This window comes from Acinonyx jubatus, chromosome B2, assembly GCF_027475565.1.
Source record: "Acinonyx jubatus isolate Ajub_Pintada_27869175 chromosome B2, VMU_Ajub_asm_v1.0, whole genome shotgun sequence".
Lineage (NCBI taxonomy): Eukaryota > Metazoa > Chordata > Mammalia > Carnivora > Felidae > Acinonyx > Acinonyx jubatus.
In genome coordinates, this window is record NC_069385.1 from 21826926 (window position 1) to 21854218 (window position 27293).

Consider the following 27293-nt stretch of genomic DNA (forward strand, 5'->3'; position numbering starts at 1 on the left):
ATTTTATACCTTGTTTTTCATTATTCCCTTTAGATTTGGCAACGGTCACTGGCATATCAACTCCATACTGTCAAAAGTTTAATGCAAAACGCTTATGGTTTCATTTACTCCACCTGACTCAAGGTCCATAAACAAAAGATTCATCCCAAAGGTTAATTATGGAGACTGCTCTGAAAGCCAGAAAAGGCCATGTGTTGCAATGAAATATAACATCCATTAAAAAATATATTTTATTTCTGCAAGATCACTAGAGATCTACCCAGCAGATGTAAGGAAATACTCAGTTCACCAAAAGCCAATGAGAAGAGAGTCTAGGCCTTCGTGGAATTCGAAATCATATGTACATTGGTTTTCTATTTGTATTAAAAGAACATGCCCTGAAATATTTTTTTAAATGATTTCTATTTTCCTAAAGCCTTTGGACTGGTCAGAGGGCAGGGGAGAATGCTATGTAAATGGGCCAGAATTCATATTTAAAGTTGCAGTCTACTCATTTTAAAGTGTCCTTACTATTTAAAGACGTGTTTGTATTTCCCTTGTATCTTTTATTTCACTACCATACTTGAGACCCTTTGTAGCAAGACAGTAACATGCACACAAGCAGACCACAGAGACTATTAATGCCAGAGAAAGAGGAATAAATCAGAGTCCAAAGAGATCTTTGAAAGGCCACAATGCTGCAATGCTTTCCTATACGTGGTATTTTAATTCTGGTCCCTGAACAGTATTTTAACTGTCTGTCGAGAGCATATGTTTATTTAAATAAGAGAGAAAGGCAATAGCCAAAGAAATGAATTATAGCCCACGGATCTCCTATTACACTTGGCCAAGAAACCAAATTGACAAAGAAAATATGGGCTGCACCAATCATTTTAGTTTAGATGCGCTCCACAGAGAACATGCCTACAAACATTTACCACCTCATTCATATGGAGTTAGGATTAAAAAAAAAAAAAAAAAAAAGAGGTAAAGAGTAACTCCAAAGGAAAGAAACACATATAGTAAAAATTCTAACCAACCTAAAAGTTTTCTTTCCCACAGCGACAACACTCAAGCATGATACATGAGGTCAAACGACATCCATCCCCTGGGTTGTGTTTTGTTGTTGTTGTTGTCTTTGTTTACTCAGAAAGCTCACGTGACCAGCACATAAATATATACATTGAACAAGACACAAACATCTGCCCTGATCAGAAGAACTAGATCACCCTGGAAGTAAACCCCAGTGAGAAACGTGCATGATCACATCCATAGTGAAGTTATACATCTGCCTTTCTTCTTGACACTGTACTGAAACGAAAACCCCTTCATTTATAGTCCCCACAAAGTACACATGTCCTATTCATGCCCTTATCAGTTCTGAACTATATGTTTTAAAAAGTAAAATACTGGAACGCCTGGGTGGCTCAGTCAGTGAAGCCTCTGACTCCGGATTTCAACTCAGGTCACGATCCCACAGTTCATGGGTTCAAGGCCCGCATCAGGCTCTACTTGGGATTCTCTCTCTCTGCCTCTCCGCCATTCACACACTCGTGCTTGCCCTCTCTCTCTCTCTCAAAATAAATAAATAAACTTTTAAAAAAAGGTAAAGTATCTTTTTAGCCAGGACAGTAAATCAAAACACCATGGGATGAGCTCTGTCACTATCCAACAGTACAGAGGAAACTTTCTATGACAGTAAAGAGTCAACACATAATAAGCTACTTTGAAAACACAAAGAGGCAAACTGATGCACATTTGTCACAACACATTTATGGACCCTTGAGTGCTTTTTCCAAAGAGGCCAATAAATGGCAAATTGTCACATTCTGAAGAGAAGGATGAAGCAGACAGGGTTGTCTCCACTATTTGGAATCTAGACAGACGTGGCATCAGGAAGCACAAACCAGGGTGTTCCCATCACCAGCCAGGCCCTGTCTTCAGCAGCTCTGATACCTAACAAGTGACTAAGAGACCCTTGTCTTCGCTGCCGTCCCCTTTTGAAAACCTCACAGGCTGGGAGTCATGCAAGACTTACCTGCTACCTGCTTGCAGGCCTGGCGAGCTTCTGGCAAGTCAAGTCTGCACTTTTTCCACCGAAACGTGGTGGCCACCGGGCCGCTCATCACCTACAGTTGCTTAAATGACGAGGAAAAAGATGCAGAGGAAGTGGACAACAAAAGCAGCCTGCGAACTGCACACTGGGATGTCCTGTTTTGGGGTGGCTTTTATTTTTCCCATGAGAGGATCTGACTAAACCTAACCCAGCCTCCTCTAAATACCAGACAGGAAGTTACATGTAGCAGTAAGTGAAAACTCCTTAGGTCGTTTTTTATTATTGTTGTTGTTGTGTTTTGCTTTTTGGGGTTTTTTTTAATTGTCACAACTTGGAGTCTTTGGATGGTTCTAACGTACTACAAAGAGATTATAACTTTGCTTCCTGTTTTGACAGTGTTGGCTGGTAAGGGACATCTCCACCCACCTCCCTACCCACTATGTATATAAATAGAGGTATTTGCCCTGGTGTACAACTGGGCTGAAGAGTTCGGTTACATATTAACCATACTTCAAAGAATAAATGGGACTTGTTATTTTACTTTAATAGGCATATATACCTTGGAGAAATGAAATTCAAAAGGATACCTTCTTAATTCCTTACACATTACTATGACAGAAAAAAAAAAAGAAAAGAAAAGAAACTTACCCACACAGAATTATAAAATAAGAAGTAAAACTTTCAACTCATACTTTCCGGCCTATTCTATCTTGTGTATGTGCTCTCTTGCCGTGCACATGTTATCCACACACATACGACAAGCAAGGAAAAGCATTACCCATGGTACCTCACTCTGTTTTTTTTTTTTCCTATTCTTTTTGTCTCTCCTGCTTTGCAACAGAAACTTTATACTTAAAAGCAAGATTTTCATATCTCATAGAATATGTACCCTTATCAGGATACACACGGATTTAAATTAAAAGCCATCTCTTTTCCTGCTACTGACTGAAATATGATAAAGAGAAACTTGGCAGGACTTGCCCAATCTCTGTGTGTTTGCTAGATTACAGGCATGACTCTGGCAAAATACTCTCTAATACAATCTTCAAATCTGTAAAATGGGAGTAGTGGCCCCACCTATTTCCTCGAATTGTTGTGAGGAGACAGCAAAAAGCACAGTGGTACAGATTATGTCACATAGTCAAGCCCAATTCTTTTCTGTAAGAGGTTTATTGACATGTAATTCACACAGTATGTAATGAACCTATTTAAAGTGTAGAATTCAAGGATTATTAGTATATTCACAGAATTATGCATCCATAACCACAATCAATTTCAGGACACTTTCATCACCCCAAAAAGCACTCTCTCTCCGTTTTCTGCCCTACCCACCAGCCCTAGGCAACCATGAATACCTACTTTCAGGTCTCTACAGGTTTGCCCTTCCCAGGCATTTCATATGAAGAAAACCTTGGAACATGTGGTCCTTTGTGACAAGCTTCTTTGACTTAGTATAATGTTTTCAAACTCAGTACTTCACTTCTGAATAATGACTGAATAATATTCCATTGCATAAATACCCCACATTCTATTTATTCACTCATCAGCTGATGGACATCTGAGTTATTTTAATCTTTGGCTGATATGAACAATATTTCCATGACGATTCAGGAACAAGTTCTCATGCTGACATACGTTTTCACCTCTCTATATGACTGCTGGGTTATATAGTAACTCTGTGGCTAACCTTTGGAAGAGTGCCGGACAGTTTTCCAAAGTGGCTGCACCATTTACGTTCCCATTACCAGGGTATGAAGTTTCCAATTTATCCACATGTCCACCAACACGTATTATCATCTGTCTTTTTAATTACAGCTGTCCTAGTGCATATTAACATATCTCACTGTGATTTAATATGCATTTCCCAGGTGGTCAGCAAAGCCTAATTTTATCAGTAGCCCAAAAATGTCTCCGTTCTTGTAGACAGGGCTCAATACTCAAAATACAGAACAACCAGTAAGGCATGGGGACCACTTAGTCAAAATGGATAGTGGCTACAGAGATGAAACAAGATCTTAAAGGTATCTAGCTGTAACAGTGGCTATTTTCCAAAAGGTATGAAAACATTCCAAAAAAATTTAACTGGTATAGCTATACAGGTTCATACCAGCTAAATAACTACTACTTTCAAATTAGATCTCCAATAAGAGGCTACTAAAGTGGTTGGCTCTTCTTTCTCTACTAAAGGGCTGCAGAAGAAAACTTAAAAGGAGATGAAATTCTCAATGTAAATATGGTATTTCCATCGTTTACAAATCATTTCTCTCCTTCTGTCTTTCTGTATGTGTCTTCTTCTTGAATACAAAGAGGTTCAACTAAAGCAGCCTTTTGAATAGCCATAATTATTTACAGGAAGAGATTTTAGACCAGATGTGATTTAAGATTGAGACTGCCCCAAATTTTGAAGGTAGCCAAGAGGGAGAAGTCAAGAAACAGACACTAGCAATATTTCCCCCTCCCCTCCTAAAAATGTGATATTGGCTGAAAAGTTATGCGCGCCCCCACGTTTATCACATTATTTACAATAGCCAAATATGGATGCAATCTAAGGGGCTCTTGATAAATGAAGGGATAAAGAAGTTGTAATATACGTGTGTGTGTGTGTGTGTGTGTGTGTGTGTGTGTGTGTGTATAAAATATTCGTCATAAAAAAGAATGAAATCTTGCCATTCACAACAATAGAGACGTACTTAGAGGGCATTATGCTAAGTGAAATAAATCAGACAGAGAAAGATAAATCCCATATGATTTCATTTATATGTGGAGTCTAAAACACAAAACAAACTGGTACAGATTCATAAATACAGAGAACAAACTTGTGATTGCCAGATGGTAAGGGGTGGGGTGATGGGCAAAATAGGTGAAGGGAATTAAGAGGTACAAATTCTGGTTTATATAAAACAAACAAGTCACAGGAATGAAAAGTGCAGCACAGGGAATATGTAATAGTGTAATAACTTTGTATGGTTGCTGATGGTAACTACTTACCATAGTGAGTACTGTGCAAAGTACACAATTGTGGAATCACTATGTTGTACACCCGAAACTAATTAATACTGTGTCAACTAAACTTCGAGTAAAAAAGAAATGTGATATGGGGAGGACAGTAATTATTCTAATTCAAAGGGATTATCTAATCTAATGCTATCTAACTCAGAGGAATTATAGTTTTCTTCAGACTATGGTATTTGAACAAATTCATGTTACAACGATGTTAATTATCTCTTTACTAAAACATCCTATTTTAGGATTTTCATCTTCTTAATCCCTAAAAAAAGAAAAAAGAAAAAGAAACAGAATAAAACCTACATAAAACATGACAAAGAAAATACAAAAATGCCACAAGCTTTAAAAAATAACAACTTTTTTCTTTATTTTCCAATATAAGGCCTCAAGCCTGGCAACATGTATTAATAATATGATTCATCCCTCTTCTAAGAAATTTTCCATGTCCCAAGGCTGCACTATGTAATCCATTGTTTTAGTTATTTCTTGGCATACAGCTAACTATGAAACTGACCTCTGAACTTTCCTATGTCAAATAGAACTTTCCATTGTGGGAAATTTCTAAAACATTCATATTAAGCTAAGTGGAAATGTCATCAAAGCTCAGGAGCAAATATGGTCTATATCAACCAATACAATTTCTAAAGTATATTCTATGCAAGGAAAAGCAAACCATTGATCAAACACAAGTGAAAAGCCTTTATCAGAGTTTCAGTAAATACTTGATGGTGAGGAAAATCAGAAGAAGCAATCAGCTTATCAAAGTTATCTGAAAGTTCTTCTAAAAAGATCTAATGGGAGGGCACTTTTTAAAACTGTTCTGTAATGTCAGAACCCACTCCATCCACAGACCCCTTCTGCTAGATTACACGGTGACCTCATTTCTAGTTCTTGTGAAATCAATAGACCATTTATGCCGCAAGTATCTGTCTAGGGTATGCACTTTCTTATTCAATCTGGTGTTGACAGCAGTAATCAAATTTTGTACATACCACTAGGTCTATTATAGCTCAGCAGCAACTGGCTGCCAGCCTAGGTCTACTCTCACCAAAAGGGAAAGAAAGGATTGGACTGGAGAGAGAAACACAGAACGTATCAGCTGAAACCACGGGGGCTGGTGTCGAAGCCAGAGAGTGAAGCACAGGCAGTGGAGACTCACCCAGCTGCTTCAAAACGGTCAGGCCCAGGTGAGCGCACCCTGGCTGTCAAAGGCACACTTTTTTTTCACCCTTTCTGTTATCTGCAAACCCTCTTGGCTTTGAACATCTCATTATAATGGTCGGTCCTAACTAAGGAACCTACATCTAACCCTGCAGAGCTGCAGACAAAAGCTAGAAACAAACCACACCCTCCACCCAATACCAGGAAGGCCAAATGCAAGGGAACACTGGAGTTACGGCACTTCCGGGGAACTCTCTAGACACTACTGGCTTCATTTCGTAACTCTTCTACATGTACTTAGGCCAGAATCAAACTTTTTTCTCAGATCAAAGAAATGCTAGGTTAAGGCTGCCTGGGTGTCTCAATCAGTTAAGTGTCCGACTCTTGGTTTAGGCTCAGGTCAAGATCTCATGGTTTCATGGGTTCGAGCCCCATGTCGGTCTCTGCACTAATGGTGCAAAGCCTGCTTGGGATTCTCTTCCTCCTCTCTCTCTCTGCCCCTCCCCTGCTCTCTCTCTCTCTCTCTCCCTCTCTCAAAATAAATAAATAACCATTTTTTAATGCTAAGTTAATCTTCTTAGGCTAAAAACAAGGTCAGTTTTAAAAATAATTGGGGAGGGAAGAGACCTGACTTTGAAATTTTACTGGACTTGCTGTCTTAGACTTTAAATCTGCAAGAAAACCACACTCTAGCTAATAGATATTTTCTACTTAACAGCAGCATGGATGGTGCCATTTCCTGGTATGACAAGTAACTTTTTTTCATATTTTAAAATTTGAAATAAATTTAGATTTACCAAAAAAGGTATAAAAAGAGTCACACAGAGTTCTCTTACTCCCCTCACTGAGCTTCCCCAAACATTGTCACCATATTACATAACCAGACTATGACTGTCAAAACCAGATAATTAGCATGGATGCAATACTACACTTTATAACTACCCTACAGAACATATCCAAATGTCCCCACTTGTCCTCTTTTTCTGATTCGTGGTTCAATCCAAGATCCTGCACGCAAGCAACACTTCAAAAATCCAGGATGTGTCCTTTTCAATAAATCATGCACTATCTAACGAACATTTCCGATCCCTCCAAAGTTCTGTTTCTTTTCATGCTAATGAGGAGGTGTCATCATTAACCACAGAGTCTTCCAGGCTAGGAATGTTCTTTTCCTCCACAATTCTCCTCATATTTCAGCTGTCAGTCTTATCAACCTTACCGTATAAACACAAGTCAAAATGACCTTCACAATCCCTTGTCCAAAAACCTTGAACCAGATGTTTTGCCGAATCAGAACTTTTCCCATTTGAGCAAAGTTAATAGAGCACATAGGACATATATTACATTAAAACAAAATAAAACAACAACAAAAACAAACAAACAAACAAAAAGCCAGCAAGATTCAGGGCAATTTCCCCTAATCAAACACATTAATAGTTCTGCAACAAATGTGTGTGTATCATGAATGGTAGGTGGGATAGGTGAAGCTTTTAAAAGCATCTTATTAGCAGTTCAAGTCAGATTTCACCACCAAATGAGTTCAAGGTCAAGCTCAGATTTACTGTCAGATGAATTACAAAGAAGGTACCTTTGGGTTTTCAGAGTTCTTTTGAACTACTACAACTGTAGAGGAGGGGCTGTGGAACTACCTATGAAATCCAGTGGCCTCATTCGTCTCCCACCCACCTCAACTACATCCTCCTTCACTCACCTGGTAGAGCCACCTGCAATGTCACCTCTGCCTCTAGGATCTCTTCACTCCAATTCACATTCCCACAAATTCCCCGCAGTGACCTTTCTCAAATACCTACAACTCTCTAACCTCATAATCCTTAAAGATTTCCCATGCCAAAAACAGGGGGAGTTTGAAGTCTACTCATCTTCATGAGGTTAACAAAGGTCTCCACCATCAGAGCCAACTCCCAACCGTGCTGATCATCTACACAGCATTACAAAAAAGATATAGTCTCTGTCCCTTAAGATTCTCACAATCTCATTCAAGCCCTTTCATATTTTCATCAGAGTAATTATTGTTTAGAATACAACGTCTCCGATAATCGAAGAGCATATCTGGATATTTTAACTCATTTTTTCTCTAGCTAGGAAATTCTACCTTAGCTCTTGATCACATTAAATATTACTAACAAAATCCCACATCTTGACATGAAAAGGATTTTTCACATGATTTTAAATAATATATCTAAAAATACGACACTACTGTTGGTATGGTTAAAACAATTACAAAGAGAAAGAGCCAAAAAAACTTTTCTAAAAACAAGCAAAACCAAAAAAGTAACATCAAGAATGGTATTTAATGGGCTGAGTGATTTCTCATGAGATTGTTTTTCCAAAGCAGAAAGATATAAATAAAATCTGAAATCATGCCTTTGTTTCCATATTAGAATATTAATGGAATAGAATGACATTATAATCAACAAAACTACATTAGAGTGAGTTAAACCAAAATCCCCACCAGCAAAGACTTTAGAATTTATCCCCAGTCACACAGAGGCTGATCTCAGATGCAGACTTTAAGATGATGCCAGGAAAGGACGAAAGAAATCCTATTTTAAGTATTATTAGTTTCATTGTCTAGTGTGCAAACAGTCAAAGATACCTACTTGGAATGATGAATTAAAAGAAAAATTCCTAGAAGTTGTATTTCAGAATTAAATGACAAACTTTCTTACAATTATCTCAGGAATGCTGCATAGAAGTAGTGAGATTAAGAGGTAAAGAACAAGTACCACCAAATCCCTTAAAATGGGTGTTGTAGGGACAGGGGGTAGGTGTACACATCCACTGCCTACACCCAGACAGAGGAGGGATTCCCTCCAGGATGGCACTCCTCTCACAATAGAGTGTGTGTGTGTGTGTGTGTGTGTGTGTGTGTGCACGCGTAGCAAGGTTTCTCAGCAGGTGTGTTACTTCCAACCAAAATGGCAACTGCCTGGAATCAACTGAGGTGAGGCCTCCAGTAGCCGGCAGCAACCTGTGTTCGAACAGGCCAACAGTCCATGGCTGCCAAGTGACGCCAAGGCTTCGTAGAAGCCAGGCTCCAGGCTGCCAGGACACTGGAAGGAACCCTGGAGTACTGGCTGCTTAAGGCAGGGATCGCTGGGATGGCGACTCCAGCAGCAAACAATCCACTCTAGCAGAAGAAAGGAAGGTTATTGCCAGGGTTCTCCAGGGACCAGGAACAGTTATTTAATAAGAAGAAGGAAACAACACAAATGCTTTGAAAGGAAAGAGGAACTTCGAAATACTTTAAAAAGGAAGAAATGGTGGGGGGGGGGGGGAAGGAAGAAAATGGAAGTGACTTTTCCGAATTTTTTGCATGTCCTGTTTTTATACATCGGGTGAAAAAGAAATGCTGCCATTTCTCATTTAGCTTTGTTTTTCCATCCCCTATAGCACAGTGACTGGGACGTGGCAAGGACTTAATAAAAGAACATTTACTGAAAGAAGTGAGACGAGCTGATGTAGAAGACATCAGGGCAGATGTTAACAGTGAGGGCGCCTGGCTGGCTCAGCCAGAAGAGCATGCGACTCTTGAGCTTGAGGTCATGAGTTCAAGCCCCACGTTGGGTGTAGAGATTACTTAAATAAATAAAACTAAAAAAAAAAAAAAAAAAAAAAAAAAAAAAAACCCACAAGAACAAAGTTAACAGTGAACCAGGACAGTGAGAGGAACCCAGGTCAGCTCTCACATCAGAGAGCACAGTGCATGTGGCAGGCCCACCTGATGCAGAAAGGAGGTGGCAAGGTCTATGGCAGGACAGGGGTGAAATGAAAAACTGCAGCTCTGGAGCACACCCCAAAACTGCAAAAAGGGACTCCTCAGGGGACTAGAGGGTTGTGGCCAGGTGAGAAGGACAGAAATATACAGTAGAAGCAAGAGAACTGCCAACACGCTGGGCTGTGGAGCAAAGGTCAGCAAGTGACTTTTCTTGAAGTCCACCTGCTGGCATTTTGAGGAAAACCTCTCCAGTGTCTAGATGGTTCTAGAACCATCACGCTTCGTGAGAAGGTGTGATGAAGAGAAGCATGGGGAGTATTCTTTATTGTTAGCGGTAAAAACATTTAGTGGAAAAAGTGGCCTGAGTCCCATGCATAGCACACACTAGCCTATGCATCCAGATGTGTGGCTCGTAACACTTTGCCCCTCGGTCACTTGCAGTGATGATCTCAATCCAGTGTCTTCTGTTTGGAGCTCTTATGCAAATCTGAGGATGTTGGCCACTCAGAAGACATGGGTATTAACATGTGTGAGTCATCTGTATATTCTGCCTGCAGCTGACACCACACAAAGATAGTCCTGTCTAATTATGGGCACACCCACTCAAACTCCCATGGGTCATACCTCTCAACTTGTAGATGAGGCGTAATCATCACTTCTGACAACTTAGGGCAAAGAGTGGGGAGAACACGAAGGAAGGGTCTAGGTAATAACTAGGCAGAACCAATGCCAAGGAACTGACCCGGAGTATTTTCAATCAGCTCCAGGATTTCTGAGATTATAGTTTCCAAGAGGTAGCCAGATGAGGAACAGTAAAAGCAAGTACTGGTTATCACTCAAAAATTTATGAGCCATGGGACTGAACAACAAGGTCCCAGGGCCCAAGGCCAGTCAGCTAACTGACTGGTTTACTGAGCACCTACTCTGCTCCATGCAGTGCACTGAGAACCAGTTCCCAGGCAGCACCAAGTGCCAAGGAAGGGAGTGCTGTGGCACCTGCTATCACTGCGGGGATCGGGCTGAAGCGCCGAGACAGGCTGGAGCCTGTAAAAAGGGAAAGGAGAGGGCAGAGGCTGAGCAAACAAGGTGGGAGTGAATGCTACAGAGGGCAAGAAATGCACAAGCAGCCTATTGTTAAAGTACTCTAAGAAGTCACAAAGAACAGGGAGGAAGATAGGAGGGTGAAACTTGGAAACAATTCCAGAAGGTACAAAAGAGAAAACAGTGATTCAGAAATAAGGCAAAAACAAAGTCAGGCCCTCTTATTCCAGGGCAGTCCCTGGTGGTGAACAGGACATGCCCAACTTTGCAGGCTGGGATCATTTATGTACCATTCCACACAAAGCTCCACTTTCCAAAAAATTATTCCTCTTGGGGAATGTCCATGAGTACATCTGTCTATCTACAAAAGTATAAATAAAGCACATATAACAAAGTTGGTGTTAAATTGGAAATGTTCGGGTTGCCTGGGTGGCTCAGTTGGTTGAACTTCTGACTCTTGATCTCAGCTCAGGTTATGATCTCAGGGTTGGTGGGATCAAGCCGCACATCAGGCTCTGTACTGACAGTGTGGAGCCTGCTTGGGATTCTCTCTCTCCGTCTCTCTCTGCCCCTTCCCTCTCAGCTGCATGCACACGAGCTCTCTCTCAAAATAAATAAACTTAAAAAAAAAATATGTTAGGCGTGCCTGGGTAGCTCAGTCAGTTAAGCATCCAACTTCAGCTCACGTCATGTTCTCACAGTTCCTGAGTTCGAGCCCTGCATCAGGTTCTGCTGACAGCTCGAGCCTGGAGACTGCTTCGGATTCTGTGTCTCCTGCTCTCTCTCCCCCACTCGTGTTCTGTCTCTCTCTCTCAAGAATAAACATTAAAAAAAAAAAATTTAATATAGTAAATTGGAAATGTTGGACTAAAATATCTTCCTGGAGGTTACCAATTCAGTAGAGTGCAGGAGGCCCCGATGTCCCCACTGGTACATTAGTACACAACCTGCTCAATAAAACTCACCAGCTTTAGGGACCTCTGAACTTCAAAGTTTCTTCACATTTATTTTCATTAATGCCTGCAAAATTCCTACAAGTTCAGCTGTATCAATATCTCAACTCTCCTTTGAAAGATAAAGTAACTGAATTCCAGGACACCAAGTGAAACACCAATCTGCTTTGAACTTTCTTAGCCTCTGAACCAGCTCCCAACCCTTTTCCTTCCATCAATCGCGAACCTTCTAAAGCAGCTCGTGGACATCCAAGGGCAGGGCCTGAACCAACATGGAGCCCTGAGATTTCCAAGTTAGTTTTATGAAAGTAAATGATACTATATAATACCTCTTCTCTTCCTCAGAGTCATAGCCAAAAAGCATATGAAACCAAGAGGAAATGGATGTTCCTCAACAGCAGTCAGGTTCCAAGTATCAGGTAGCAGCTGCAGCTGCCGAAAGCCTGTGCTTCCCCACCCTAGTCCCAAACTCTGGCACAAACACTAGAATCTTGCAGCCACTCACATGTGAGTCTTCCAGCAACAGAAGGAAAAAAGGACCCAACACTTCTGCTCTCAAGGGCATTAAAATCACACCCTGAAGGAAGAAGGTTGGTGACTCTTTACATGAGCTACTAACCTGACCCCCCCACACACACACACCGGAAAGAGGGGGGAGGAAAAGGAAATGAAAGCAAGTGACTCTAAGTTCTGGATTTCATATGCAAGAATAGCCAGCAACAGGTGCAGCGTTCCGGTGAAATTAAGACTCTCAAAACGCCATTTGCTTCTGCAACACAAAGAGCCCAAACACAGAAACCCAACATTAGCAATGATGTCACAAGTGCAAAATCATCATCATTTTCTCACCACTAGCAATTTTGTAAAAAAAAAAAAATTACCACATAGACCACAAAATATGTCTCTGCTGACACACAACTTCTTTCACATAGTCCTCTCCCCAGTTTACTCCAAATTAATTTAAACACTGGTCATACGAAAACATTTTTGTCGTGCCTAGTGACTAGTACAGTACCTGGTATACATAGTAGGTGGGCAATATACATTTACCAAATGAAGGAATGAAACCAACAAGCAGGTATACAAAAACTCGTTTTTATAAATCACGATAACCAAAATCTTACCTTCAGAGTAGCATACAAGTATGTTTTTCCCATTTCCTCAAACATAGAAGAAAAGGTCGGAATCAGGAGCCCAAAGCAAGAGATATCACTAATGAACAGGTCAGGAGATGCCAACCATCCATCTCCCCGCTGAAGCCTTAGAAGGCCTGTCGGCCACCCCCCGGCATTGACAGACCTACACACAGGGGATTCTCATTGGGAGGAGAGCAATGCTGCCTTTAGATATTCCTCTCTTTCAAGAGGAATGCCATTTCACAGAGCATTTCCACTTGCCATTACTATAGAATACACAAAATAAATTTTGTTGTGTAATCTTTTCAACAAGATAAAAATAATCCGCGGGTAATAGGTTTCGGAAAATGTGCCAAATGGGATGTGTGTAAGAAAAACGGGAGTGTGGAGGCGCCTGGGTGGCTCAGTCGGTTAAGCGTCGAACTTCGGCTCAGGTCATGATCTTGTGGCTCATGAGTTCAAGCCCCACCTCAGGTTCTGTGCTGACAACTCAGAGACACTGTCTCTCTCAAAAATAAATAAAACATTTAAAAAAATTTTTTAAAGAAAAAGAAAACTAGGAGTGTGGATACGATGTAGTAGAGATGAAACCACTTTATGAATTATAAAAAATGATAAAAGGAGTAGAGGAAAACGGCATGAAATTGAGCCCATAGATGGAGATTATCGGTTGCATGGATACTGTGTTAAATAAAAAGAACATTATCAGTGTGAAAACATCACTGATTTGTAGGAGATAAAGGGCTTAAATAATGGTATTAATTACAAAAATAAAGTCTCAGAGCACAGACAAGAATAAATCATCAAAATTATGAGATGTCTGAGAACTGAGAAGTACAAATAAAAATAGAGTGTAATAAATAATTTTATAAAATTACCATAATGAGTCCATTTAATGCACTCTTCGTTCAATTTTCTTTCATTTCTCTTTTATTTATAACTTAAGAAATCTGAGTAGAATTCCTCTCATCCCTAAATATTCAACTTAAAGAATGCTTAGATTTTTCAAGTCCCCCTCCAAGCTCCAAAATAACTACTTTCTTTTACCTTTTAAAGGTCTTGAATAAACTTCTTAACTAAGATCCTAAATGCCTCATTAAGAATTACTTTGAATTCAAGGAATAAACTGGAATAGCAAGTATATTAAGAGTGCTTTGTTTTTTAAGTGACATCTTTTCATTCATTCATTCATTCATTTGCAGGGATCTAGCATCTATACAGGCCAGGCGCTATACAAGGCATTACAGACACAGTGGTGAACAACAAAATCGTAGTCCTCTCCTTTGCAGAGATCACAGCCCAGGGGACCTATCAACAACAAAGTAAATAAAGCAATTGGCATTGGGACCAGGTGGTAGGAGATAACAGGATGAAATCTACTTCAGACGGGTAGTCAGGACAGGCATCTTGGAAGAGATGCAACTGAATCCAAAGCCCAATCCCAGAAAGAGCAGAAGGAGCTAAGCAAGAGCCAGGGCGCAGGTATTCCTGGCAGAGGAAGGAGCCTGTAAAGAAGCTGTACCCAGAGCTGCAAGCTGGCCAGCGACAGGGCCATGGGCAGTGAGAGAGGAGGCGCATTATAAATATGGAAATGGCATCTCACCCCATGATTCACCCGACATGCCTTTGCCATTACACATACTTTCTCTTGGCCTGGAATCTTTCTCTTCCACACTCTCCTCTGCCACCTCACTAGTTCCTCCTCTGGAAAACATTCCCTGACCCTCCAAGGGAGAGCAAAGACTACAGGAGTTGATCCATCCTCACCTGTGGCCCCACAGCACCTAGTATGTGACATTATTATACCATGCTGAATCGCTGTGTTCAAGGACCCATAAGCAGGGATCTTGCCTTATTTGTCTTTGTTTCCCAGTGGTCTATATGGAACTTGGCACCAGCAGATATAAAAGTGAGTGAATGACCAAACCAAAAGAGGAATGGACATAATTTATGCCAGCGACACGAATTTGTTACCCATATTGGAGGCTGGGAGGAGCACCATGGATGCAGTTCACTAACCCATTTATAGTGTGTGGGGCAAGATGATTTCTATCCCCCCATGACTGTCACACAGCAAACACTTCCGGGCAAACCTTCATGCATCACAGGAAAGCAATGGAATAATTTGCACAGAGTATCATGAGACACTGGCACAAGCATGCTTTAAGTGCCAGGCCCCGCATGAGGCTGTGAGGCTGGCAGTGGCATTCTCCATGAAGATCCACAACATCAGTGAGCAGAGCAAATCCCATTTCCAAAATGCTGTTAATGACGGACATAACAAGATTCTTTACGTATAACTAACTTCTTTCATAATATTAAGAGAAAAAAAAACTTTTTTAATTCCAAGGCCACCCAGAGGACAAAATAATTTAGAATCTGTTGCTCAGGAATTTTCACACTAATTCTTGGCTCACTGAGTCACGCCTGGGTTTCCTACCCACAACCGGTGGACAAAAATTTAAGCAACCGTAACATTCTAAGCGAGCCCTTCATTACCTGCCTGTGACCCTTTGTCGTCTCCGTGTGTAGAATCAGATGTCAGTTCCATTTCTCATTGGCTCAGCATGTCCCTCAAAGGTGGTTAAGATTCATAAACCGACCATGCACGTTTTCTGAAGTCACAAAAATATATGTATCCTGCCGCCACTGGAGAGTGTGCTTTGATGGAGTCAAATTGGAAAGCAGGGCCAAACAGTATGGGAACTGTGGGGAGAGGAGTCCCTCCCCAACTGCCCAGACCAGAATGGTTGCATTCCTGCTGCTGTGCACAGCCCAATCCTGGTCTACTCCATCTGGGCCTCCGCCAGGCCTCGGAGCCTGTGGCCTTAAAATCCACAGGTGTGACAGACAGCACTTATCTGCCCAGGAACAGCAAGGTAAGGTATGCATTTCCACAAACACCACTGTTCAAATTGTTCAGAATGCAGAGGAGCTAAGCCCTTCCTCAAGTCTCTGTAGGTTTTCCTTAAATTCGTGCCAAACAAAAATCTGGGTGAGGGAAAATGTTTAGGAATGACGCAATAAAAAATGTTAAATGCCTAGCTCTCAAAGGAGAGCTTTTCTCATAATTGTACAATTTTTCAACCTATATATTCCCAACTAATCTCTAAAGCTTTCAGAGATTTAACCATTAATAATAAACCAAATAATAGATGCCATGAAGCCCAAAGGTAAAACTATGCTCTTCAACCAGGATTAAAAATACTAGTGAACGAAACACAAAGTGCAGTTTGCCAACCTCAAGGTGCAGCCTCACTCGTTCATTCATTCCCAGTCACTGTCCTCATTCCCAGTCTGTCCTCGTCCCGGTTTTCTATGGGCCGAGCCCTGCCCTACTTAGAGCCTACACACAGGATCTGCCTTCAGCCAACATCAGAGCATCAACTTAAGCATGGCTTCCATCATCACTAGCACCCATTTCAGGCCCCTCCTGATATCCTATCACAGCACTTCAAGACATTTATCCCCTAGCAAATAAACTATTTGTCCATTCTATAGTTTGATATCTGTTTCTTCTACGAGTCTACACATTCCAGAAGCTGGACACCAGAACTGTTGTGGTCATCAGTTTTGATGACCACACCCAGCACAGCGTCTATCGTATGGAATACTCAACCAAGAGTTATTTCCATTTCCAGTTGTTGTCTGTAAAACTACCCTTCATGGCGCACTTGCTGTCACTGCCAAAGCTCGAAGGATATAGATGTTCATCTTACACCATCAGCTCCATCAGGGGTTATTTCATTGCAAGGGGTCCATGAACGTGGACAGGAGAAAAATGAGCTTTTTCTCGAACCTCTAACAAAAATTCGCATCCCCTTCTATTACAAAGGTAGATCCTAAAACACACGATTGGTAGTACTTTTGGCTGCAGCACCAACAGAAACCACAGCCATTTTCACATCACATTACAGCGGAAAAATCATTTGGCTCATCATCCCCTCACAAGTTACTGGACCACATGCTGGATAATGACATAGAATGTATTCATAAAAAACAAATATTACTCTGTCATAGGCTTTTTGGTCTCTTGTAACTGAATTTCAACATAATTGGTTTTCCCTTCTAATGACATGTACTCTATTTTATGCATTTAAAAACATGCATCTGTGGGGGCGCCTGGGTAGCTCAGTCGGTTAAGCCACTGACTTCGGCTCAGGTCATGATCTCACGGTTTGAGGGTTCAAGCCCTGCGTTGGGCTCTGTGCTAACAACTCAAAGCCTGAAGCCTGCTTCCTATTCTATGTCTCCCTCTCTCTCTGCCCTGCCCGCCACCACCTTCCCACCCCACCAACAGCTTGCAGTCTGACTCTCTCTCTAAAGTAAATAAACATTAAAAAAAAAAAAATTTTAACATGTGTCTGGATTCATCACACTGCCAAAGGGGTCTATGGGTCAAAAGAAAAAGCAGGAGGTGATAAGAATAAAAAATAAAAACCCTAGTCTACATCATTATCATGAGACATAAGTATCTGATGAACCAAAAAATATTTCTGCTCTGTTTTTAATGGATTGAACATATTTTAACCTACTGGGGGAAAAAAATAAAGCATTTCTGAAAGAAAGACAATTCAAAATTAATAGAATTATTAAAGAAGTCATTTTTATAATAAATAAAAATATTCATTTCATTAGTTTCAGTACAAAAGAACTATTAAAAAAAAAGAAATTCTTGGGGCACCTGGGTGGCTCAGTCAGTTGAGCATCTGATTCTGATTTCAGCTCAGGTCATCGGCTCATGGGATTGAGCCCCACATCAGGGTCTGCACTGACAACACAAAGCCTGCCTGGGATTCTCTCTCTCCTCCTCTCTCTGACCCTCCCCTGCTCATGCTTGTGCTCTCTCAAAAATTAATAAACTTAAAAAAAATTCTCAAGGGAAATTTACAAGTTAAATAATTAATAGTTCAACTCTTAGATATCCTTGACAGACTCTCTTTTTTTGAGATGTAATTAACATATAACATTATATTAGTTTTAGATGTACTACATAATGATTTATGTGTGTATTGCAAATGATGACCACAGTAAGTTAACATCCATCACCACATATAGTTATTTTTTGTCATTAGAACTTTTAAGATCTATTCTTAGTATATTAATACCTCTTAGTAACTTTCAAATATGCAATACAGTATAGCTAACTGTAGTCACCATATTGTATATTAAATCCTCAGGCTTTATTTATCTTTCAATTGAAAGTTTGTACTTTTTAACCACCTCCACCCATTTTGCCCACCCCGCCCCCTGCCTCTGGCAACACCAAACTGTTCTGTGTATCTATGAGTTTGGGTTGGTTGGTTTGTTTTAATTCCACATATAAGTGAGATCACACAGCATTTGATCTTTGGTATCTTTGACTCATTTCACTTAACATAATGCCCTCAAGGTTCATATACACTGTTGCAAGTTTTTGCAGGATTTCCTTCTTTTTTGTGGCTAAATAATATTCCTGTGTGTGTGTGTGTGTGTGTGTGTGTGTGTGTATACATCACATCCTCTTTATTCATCTGTAGATGGAAACTTAAATTGTTCCCATGTCTTTAATGATATTGAACACTTTTCTGGGATATTCTATGTTTATGTTTTTATTCATTTTTTGAGAGAGAGAGACAGAGTGTGAGTGAGGCAGAGAAAGTGGGGAGACACAGAATCCAAAGTAGGCTCCAGGCTCTGAGCTGTCAGCAGAGAGCCTGAAGATGTGGGGCTCAAACCCACAAACCACGAGATCATGACCTGAGCCAAAGATGGATGCTTAACTGACTGAGCCACCCAGGCGCCCGAGATATTCTTGATAATGATGAAACTCCTCTTTTTTCCAGAAAGACACATCTTTGAATCAATGAGCCCCTAGGATTTGCAAAATGAGGATAGGAGCCAGACAGGGTTACAAAATCTATTCCACTCCTTTCTACCATAGTTACAACCTACCAGCTGGAGATTAGCCCCATTTTACTTCTGCAACAGCTCTGTGAATACACACGCACACCCACCAGGAAGAGTAACAGAGTAACCGTTCACACCTGCTGGGAGTTGCTTTAATCAGCCAACCATTAATACCCACAAAGCCAATTTTAAAAAGTAGCTCTGGGGAGAAAGGAGAAGCCAAGCCTGGATGGAATTAAAAGGCCAGTGAACAACATCCAGGGGCTGGGTCAGCAGAAAAAGTTCAGAGAAGGTATAAATATCAACTTTTGCGAACCTCAGTGGCAGCCAGCAGGACCCAGCTGCGTTATGAGAATTGCTCTGGAAGACTAAATACCATAGCCTTTCACACAATTCAGACAGTTTTTGGCCAGTTCAGTTCAGCACCTCCAGTTATATTCAGTAACTTTCTCACTCTCTCCCACCAAAAGGAAAATAACAGGAAAGAAATGGTCCTCACACCCCTGCTCTCTTCTTCCTCCTCCCATTTCCCCTCTCCCTCACCCTCTCCCTATTTACACTGACACTTAGGACTTGAAGCCCAAGCTCTGCCTGCTTTAATCCACAGGCAGGAGTCACGTCTCTTTCAGAATATTAGCAAAACCCCCTAAACCTCACACAGTAAATATAAACCTAAAATTTCCAGAAGTTCACATACCCCATCATTCTCACCAGGACATTTCCTGGAAATCGGTGAACACATTCCTTGTCAGGTACACATCCACTAGAAAACCATCAACAACCAAATGAGGTCTGAAGGAAAATGAACGAGAAGTTTCCTTAAGGTAGCCCAGAGCAGCAGGGGAATACCGAGTTTGGGATGGCTGTTTAATCCTGGGAAAGTCATTGCCTCCCTCCCTGACAGAGTTTCCTCAATTACCAGGCAATAGAAGTGGAGGAGATGGTCCTTAAGACATCTTCCAGCTCAAAAGTTCTGTGAAGGTCCATGTTGCCACAAGAGCCACACATACACACACACACACACACACAAAGTCAGGAAATGCTGGAAAGAGTCCATTTCAGCTTGAAGGTCTTCTTCCTCTTAGCGCTCACTCAAAAATTTTAGTTCCTTGCGTTTGTATTTCATTACAACCACAATGTGTGAAACGTCTCACAGAAACCATTCCCATAACACTAGCAATACAGAGAGTGTGTGGCTAAAGTGAGTCAAAGCTTGTCTCAAAATAATCAGGACATTTACAATCCACATGCACAGTGAGTGATTTCTAAAGAAACTGGCACTGGGACAAGACAACTACTGAAAAAATTTAGGGGACCATATTATTCACGGAGGCTTCTGGGACTGCCAAAAGAGTAATCTTGTGCAGATTAACCGTCAATAAAATTTTTCAACAAAATGATTTCCAAAGTAAATATCTCAGTACGTTTCTCCGTTTGTTATCAAAGTAATACATACACAGTGTTTCTTTGTGTGTTTGTTTTTAATCAAATAGGACTCTAACAAAATGCAGTAGTCCTGCCTCAGTCCTTCTTTCAAGGAAGGGGCTACCACCGTCTCTTTGTCCTGACATTCAGTCATTTCTAAATAGTACACTTGTACTGCTACTTTCTGAGTGTAAGTCAGACATTATTTCCAAAATTTCTGCTACAGCCATTAAGGCCTTACCTCTGTTATATCCACTCTTCCAGTCTCTATCCATTTTTTTTTATTTCTGATATCATAATTTTCAGGATTCCTTTCTTATAGCATTCCTTATATTCCTTTTTTATACCATCCTGCTCTTATTGCAAAGAGGCAATGATTCTCCCATCTCTCTGAGGATATTTATTATATCATTTTCTCCCTTTCCCCTAACTTTCTTTTTCCTGTTAGTTGGATTTGGCTTTAGCAATGGAAGCTTCCCTCAAACGTCAGACTCCCGGCAGCCCCTCACATTTCAAAATGAGGCAGTCAAATGCCCAAGCTCTACGTGCTTGGATGTGACCTGCCGACTGGTAGACTCACGGGAGGTCATCAAATTCCAGGCTGTAACTATGCTATCCTCCCAATAAAAGCATCCTCTGATCTGGGGCTGGTAAAGCTTCAGGAATTCTGGGGTTTCCCAGTCTTGAGGTCCCTTCATCTTCTTGGTGTCAACCCAGAACCTCACCCTTCTCTTCTCTGGGACAGATCTCTAGAGTTCAATTTCTCTAAAGAATATATAAATCCATATTCTGCTGTGCGGGTTAAGGAAGAAGAGGAGAGACCTGAGAAGCAGAGCACACGGTTTACAGACCTCAACCAAACTCCTGGATTTTAACCCCAAACATCTCCCACTTTCCCCGGACCCAACCTCAGGCGGTGGTAGTGACTCTACATCAGGGGCCTTACAAAGTCTGGGGCGTGCAGTAAGAAGCCTCCCACCACCACCCTCTGGCCTGGACCCCTCAGTAGTTACCACTCTGCCATCATCTGCCAACACGTGACGCCTGGCCCATCCAAAGCCACTTCGTCTCCACCTCCTTTTGGCCACATTACTTTTCTTTCTTTCTTTTGTTCTTTGGCTGTAATTATAGTGTTATGGCTGCAAGCAGCGATAAACGTATATCCACTCTTCTACTTTTAACTACAAGTTCTGCTGTCTTCAACTTATTCTTAGGAAGAGTCCTAAAATGGCCTCATTACCATACGCCGGGCACTGGCTTCACATGGCGGTAGTGTGCAGACAAGCCTTACTTCTCACAGTCCCGAATTCCAAAAGACGATCTTGCTGAATATTTAACTGTCGGTTAAGTATTCTTTTCATGATTAGGTCTTATTTGGAATGTGAATTTAATATTTACAATATGATACACAGTCATTTCATACATAGCAAACTTTTATAGTTATAGCATCAGATTACATGTCTTGCCTTTATTTTTAAATGTGAAATTGTACTGTACATTCAGTAATTCAATCCAGCCAAATTACGGCTGCTATTTGGGGACCACAATTCACTTCACAGACTGAAAATAAAAAATTGCATTAAAATTTTATTACAAATTCAAATAGGGGCGCCTGGGTGGCTTAGTTGGTTAAGTATCTGATTCTTGATATCAACTCAGATCATGACCTCAGAGTCATGAGATCAAGACCCTTGTTGGGCTACAGGCTAAGTGTGGAGCTCGTGGGCATGTGCGTTCGGGGGAGGGGCAGAGGACAGAGAATCTTAAGCAGGCTCCACAGTTAGCCTGGAGCCCAACCGTATCAAGCATATTAATAATGAAAGACAAGGGGCACCTGGGTGGCTCAGTCAGTTAAGTGCCAGATTTCAGCTCAGGTCATGATCTCATAGTTCGTGGGTTCGAGCCCCGCATCAGGCTCTGTGCTGACAGCTCAGAGCCTGGAGCCTGCTTCGGATTCTGTGTCTCCTTCTCTCTGCCCCTCCCCCCACTCGCACTCTGTCTCTCTCTCTCTCTCTCAAAAATAAATAAACATTTCTAAAAAATAAAAAATAATAATAATAAAGACAAAATACCCAGTACAGACAGCCCTATAACCCAAATGCTCAGTACCTTGTGAGCAATTAAGAGGCCTACCTGTAAGTTTTAAAAACACAGAAATACTTCCCATCTGGGCTGAAAGGGAACAGGCATGTTTCTAATAGTAACATTATGAAATACAGAAATAATTTATCAAGACCTTCTTTTGAACCAGAAAAAACATCACAATTGGATGCCAATATTTCCCCACAAAATCCAGTGAAACTGACTATGGGGACCTAAGGAGAGTGGAAACGTCTCAGGTGAAGAAAGATAAGGTGTGCCAGCAAATTCATAAAATTGCAAACTTTTGCCCAAATTACTTGGTTTAGAAGCTCACATATAGCCTGTTCGATTAAGTCACTGCAAGTCACAAAAGCCCATTAAAAATATTTTATCCACATTTTGACATATCTTTCATGTATCACAAAAAGATAAGTGATAGAAAGAAAGCAAGAAATGCAATAATGTGTTTTTTCCTTTATTTTTTGTAAACCTTTGTGTTTCTGAGATAGTTGAAGTAAAAAAATCAAAGGTACTATTAAATGACTTTAAAGCCAAGTAAAGATTAATGTTGTGCTCCATGGATTCTGATCTAGGAATTATTCAACATTCCCTAACATTCAAAACAGAGCATCTGAAAAATGTATTGCCTTGCTCTTTTCCATCAGATCATTAATTTGAGCAAAAGGATTGTTCTGCTCTTATTCAAATGGTAATAATTCTTCCAATGATAATAATCAATTAGTCTTGATAAGAGGAATAGAGATGAATGATGTTAAAATATTTACAAACAATATTTATAGCATTTAATTCACAATTTACCTAGTGGGCATGACAATTTAATAGCCTAGGGAAGGAAGTATAATCAATTCAATCACCAAATTTAAGAATTACCAAGTTTCCTTCATAACTACAAATGTCTTTTTTTTAAGTGTATTTATTTATTTTGAGAGAGAAGGAGAAAGAGAGAGAGAGAGGAGAGAGACAGAGAGAGAGAGGAGAGAGAGAGAAAGAGAGAGAGAGATATGCACATAAGCAGGGGAGGGGCAGAGAGAGAGGCACAGAGAAAGAGAACCCCAAGCAGGCTCAGCGCTGCCAGTGTGGGGGTCCAAAGTGGGGCTCGAACCCAGGAACCATAAGATCATGACCTAAGCCAAAATCAAGAGTCAGACACTTTACTGAGTCACCCTAGCACCCTAACTACAAATGTCATTATTACTTAAATGGGGGAATCAGACCCTGAACCCCCAGGCAGACCAAAATAGTGCCACTCTCTATATTTAAACAGAAGTGTATCTTCTAAAAATGTCAAAATCAAATCTGCCCTGCACATTTTCCTATGACTTAAGTCTAAAGTGTTCTAGTCATTAATCTTTGATACATGTACCCAGTCCCTACATGTTGAACATTGTTCAATGGCAGTGACATGAAATGGTCCACAAAATCTTTTTTACTTTTTCTTCAACACTCTGCCCACCAAAATATCAGTCTCACTTAACAGGCCCCTGGGGGGGGAAACATTTCTAAGTCAGTTTCTTTAATTTCCAATACCTAATAAGAAAAGATAGAGGCCCTAGGAGGCAAGTCACAATGGTGAGTTAGGTGATTGAAATAAATTCCAGGCCCACAGAGTCACCTCCAGGACCACTGTGAAAAGCCACTCACAAACTTTTGGGCATCGGCTCATAAAGGTGCCCAGACAAGAGGTGGTAAATCCAATTGACACACTCAATGGGCGTTCACTAACATAGGACATACCGTAGAGAGTCACAAAGACCGTTTGCCACACAAATACCCAGACAACTAAAGTCTTTACTGAACGAACAGAAACAACAAAATCCCAAAGTCGCATACATGCTAAGCAACAGAAACCAGTTTCCATTTTTTTAATGTATAGTTTTTTACATTTTCTTGTAACAAAATAACTTTGGACAGATTGGCTATAATTATTATTTGCTTGGAGTTAAAGACTAAGCACTGAGAAGCGCTACAGGATGGTGATGAAGAGTGTGGCACCCACTTTTCATTTCTAGCCCTGGTGCTCACTACCTGCGCTGAGCCAGGTAAGTTAGGTAGGCACTCCGTGCCTTGGTTTCCTGGTAAAATGGGGATAATGATAGAAATGCCACATTCATAGGGTTGTCGTGAGAATGAAATGAATTCATGTGTGTACATCTCTATATATACACACATATATGTGTATACAAACACATACGAATACACGGGGTCGGGGGAAGGTGTGTGGTGTGTGTAGAAATAATATTAAAAGTTAAATAACGATGGGCGTAGTAAGCATGCAAAAACAATTTAAGCTATACTTCTTATTCCTGCAACACTACTTATACACCAAATTACTTCATGTAGTGTTTCAGGTTCGAGTTAAGCAAACACTAAACGTGCAAATGTGTTTACAATGATGTGTTAGAGATTAAACTTATCAGCTGATTCCAAACATCAGTGCCCATATGGCCACTGATGAACGATAAGCTTATCTGAGTGATTGAGTGATTTCAACCAGTACCTTCCCCCACCACACTCCCACTGGCAGGAAGAGGCCATAAGAGAACCTGGTACATAAAGCACAAGGAGAATCTCTGAGTTGGGAAAGTACTTAACAGATTTGCACATAGCTGACTCAGGTGAATATTCCCAGTATTAAATGAGGCTTATGTGAATCTATCATCAGCCTGAATTCTAATATTTCACTGCATGACTGAAAGGAAGGGGTGGAAAACAGAGTAAATGGCACTAAATTATCTCATTACTGTTTTTACACTAATTTGGTTTTTTTTTTAATTTTTTTAACATTTATTTAGTTTTTGAGAGAGAGAGGGAGAGACAGCACACGAGCAGGAGAGGGGCAGAGAGAGAGGGAGACACAGAACTAGAAGCAGGCTCCAGGCTCTGAGCTGTCAGCACAGAGCCCAACGTGGGGCTCAAACTCACCAGTGTAGCCATGAGATCATGACCTGAGCCAAAGTCAGCTGTTTAACCGACTGAGCCACCCAGGCACCCCTACATTAAATTGTTTTGATTAATGTTTTCACCTCTATAAGCCTCCCTTTGAGAAACTGTCTTTTGCTCCAGAATGCCACGCCTGTCTCAATCTTATTCTTCCTCAATCTCCTACTAACCCCCTGACTCCCGACCTGATGAAATCCAGCCAGAATCAGGCATGTGCCAACCAATTCAGAAACTGGAAACATGATCGACGTCCATTCAGACAGACCTAGTAACTTGGGCCAAGAGAGGTAGTGGTTATCTCCCTCAACAGTCTGCAGAAAGTCAAGAGCAAATGATGCAAGAGGCAACAGAGGACAAGAAGGAAGGCAGGAAATAGTAATAATGACAAGGACAAAAGAGCCTCTAACAGTACTAGCCAAACACTGTTAATTCACTGCATCTTCAGAGCAACTCTACAGATCCACTCAAATGTAACAGAGCCATCAAGTTGCTTCTTAGTCCCCAAAGTTCACTTTTTTTAAGTTTTTATTTATTTATTTTGAGAGAGAGAGAGAGAGAGCACATGCACACACATAAATGGAGAATGGGCAGAGAGAGAGAGAAAGAGAATCCCAAGCAGGCTCTGTGCGATTAACACAGAGCCCAACACAGGGCTCAGACCCATGAACCATGACATCATGTCCTAGCCAAAATCAAGAGTTGGACACAACTGACTGAGCCGCCCAGGCACCGGAGTTTACATTTTCAAAAATTTACTTTAAAAGTTTGGGTCCAAAAACTGAAGATAGATACAATGTCTCAAATAAATCTTACGGTATATAAAATCTTATGGTAAATAAAATATAGGAAAACCTACCAGACTCCTTTATTGAAGAAAGGATAAAGACAAAATAAGAAACACAGGGATATTAGTAAACTAAATTACTCTTGGGGAACAATAATCTAAATCCCTAATCCATGCAAATGTCTCAAAAGTAAATAATTTAAAGCATTTTAGCAACCTACCCATAAGTGTCAAGATCTCTGGCAAAAGAGAACATGCAACTATAGAAACACGGCACTGCACTCAAATACACCCCAAAACAGCACTGCCTAGGGAAAGGCCTGATCACCAGATCACCATATTTAAAGGAGTGAAATGCATATGGCTGAATTCAGAAAAATATGAAAGATTAATTTTTAAAAGCATAATTAAAGGGGCGCCTGGGTGGCTCAGTAGGTTAAGTGTCCGACTTCGGCTCAGGTCATGATCTCAGAGTCCGTGGGTTTGAGCCCCATGTCGGTCTCTGTGCCGACAGCTGGGAGCCTGGAGCCTACTTTGGATTCTGTGTCTCCTCCCTCTATCTCTGCCTCTCCCCCACTCACGCCCTGTCTCTGTCCCTCAAAAATAAATACACATTTAAAAAAAATGTTTAAGCCTAATTAAATATTATAAACATTTACTTTAATTCAAACAAATTTTAAACAAATTTGTTTTTCTATTTTTTCAGTAGACATTGCAAAGGAATTAGATGAAGCTATCTTTATGCCCATCTTCTAAGCAAACACAAAAGGAGTTAAGAAAGAAGGAATACAATGAAGGAAGATTTTTCCTTAATAAACTGGGAGTGACAGAGAAACCCAGAGCACTGTATCATTACCAGATTACTGTGCAGCTTCATAACAGCTGCCAAATATTTTCAGTATATATTACAGAGTATTAAAAAATACTAAACGCAGAGTACCTAAGCCAAAAATGAAACTCAGAAGGGATAACAGATCAGACAATGGTAAAACATAAGGACTTGAGGTCTGTCAAAAAAAAATAATCCCATCTGGAAGCTATTTTCAGGAAAGGAAAGAATAAAACCCAGAAAGAAAGCTTC

The 27293-nt window shown here is 40.7% G+C and overlaps 1 protein-coding gene across 9 annotated transcripts in view; it reads right to left on the bottom strand.

The window, feature by feature from the left end:
* The window catches only part of UTRN (utrophin), a 511459-nt gene that overhangs the window by 453123 nt on the left and 31043 nt on the right, over nt 1-27293 (bottom strand). The window contains exon 1 of one of the 9 annotated variants that reach the window (XM_053222144.1): nt 15571-17306. The exons of 5 other annotated variants lie outside the window; for them this stretch is intronic. In XM_053222144.1, coding sequence (XP_053078119.1) covers nt 15571-15622 — 52 coding nt within the window. In that variant the 5' untranslated portion in view covers nt 15623-17306. Of the gene's footprint in view, nt 1-2017; nt 4664-15570; nt 17307-27293 lie in introns of those variants that run through there. 3 more of the 9 variants (XM_053222145.1, XM_053222138.1, XM_053222142.1) reach the window with 3 other exon arrangements.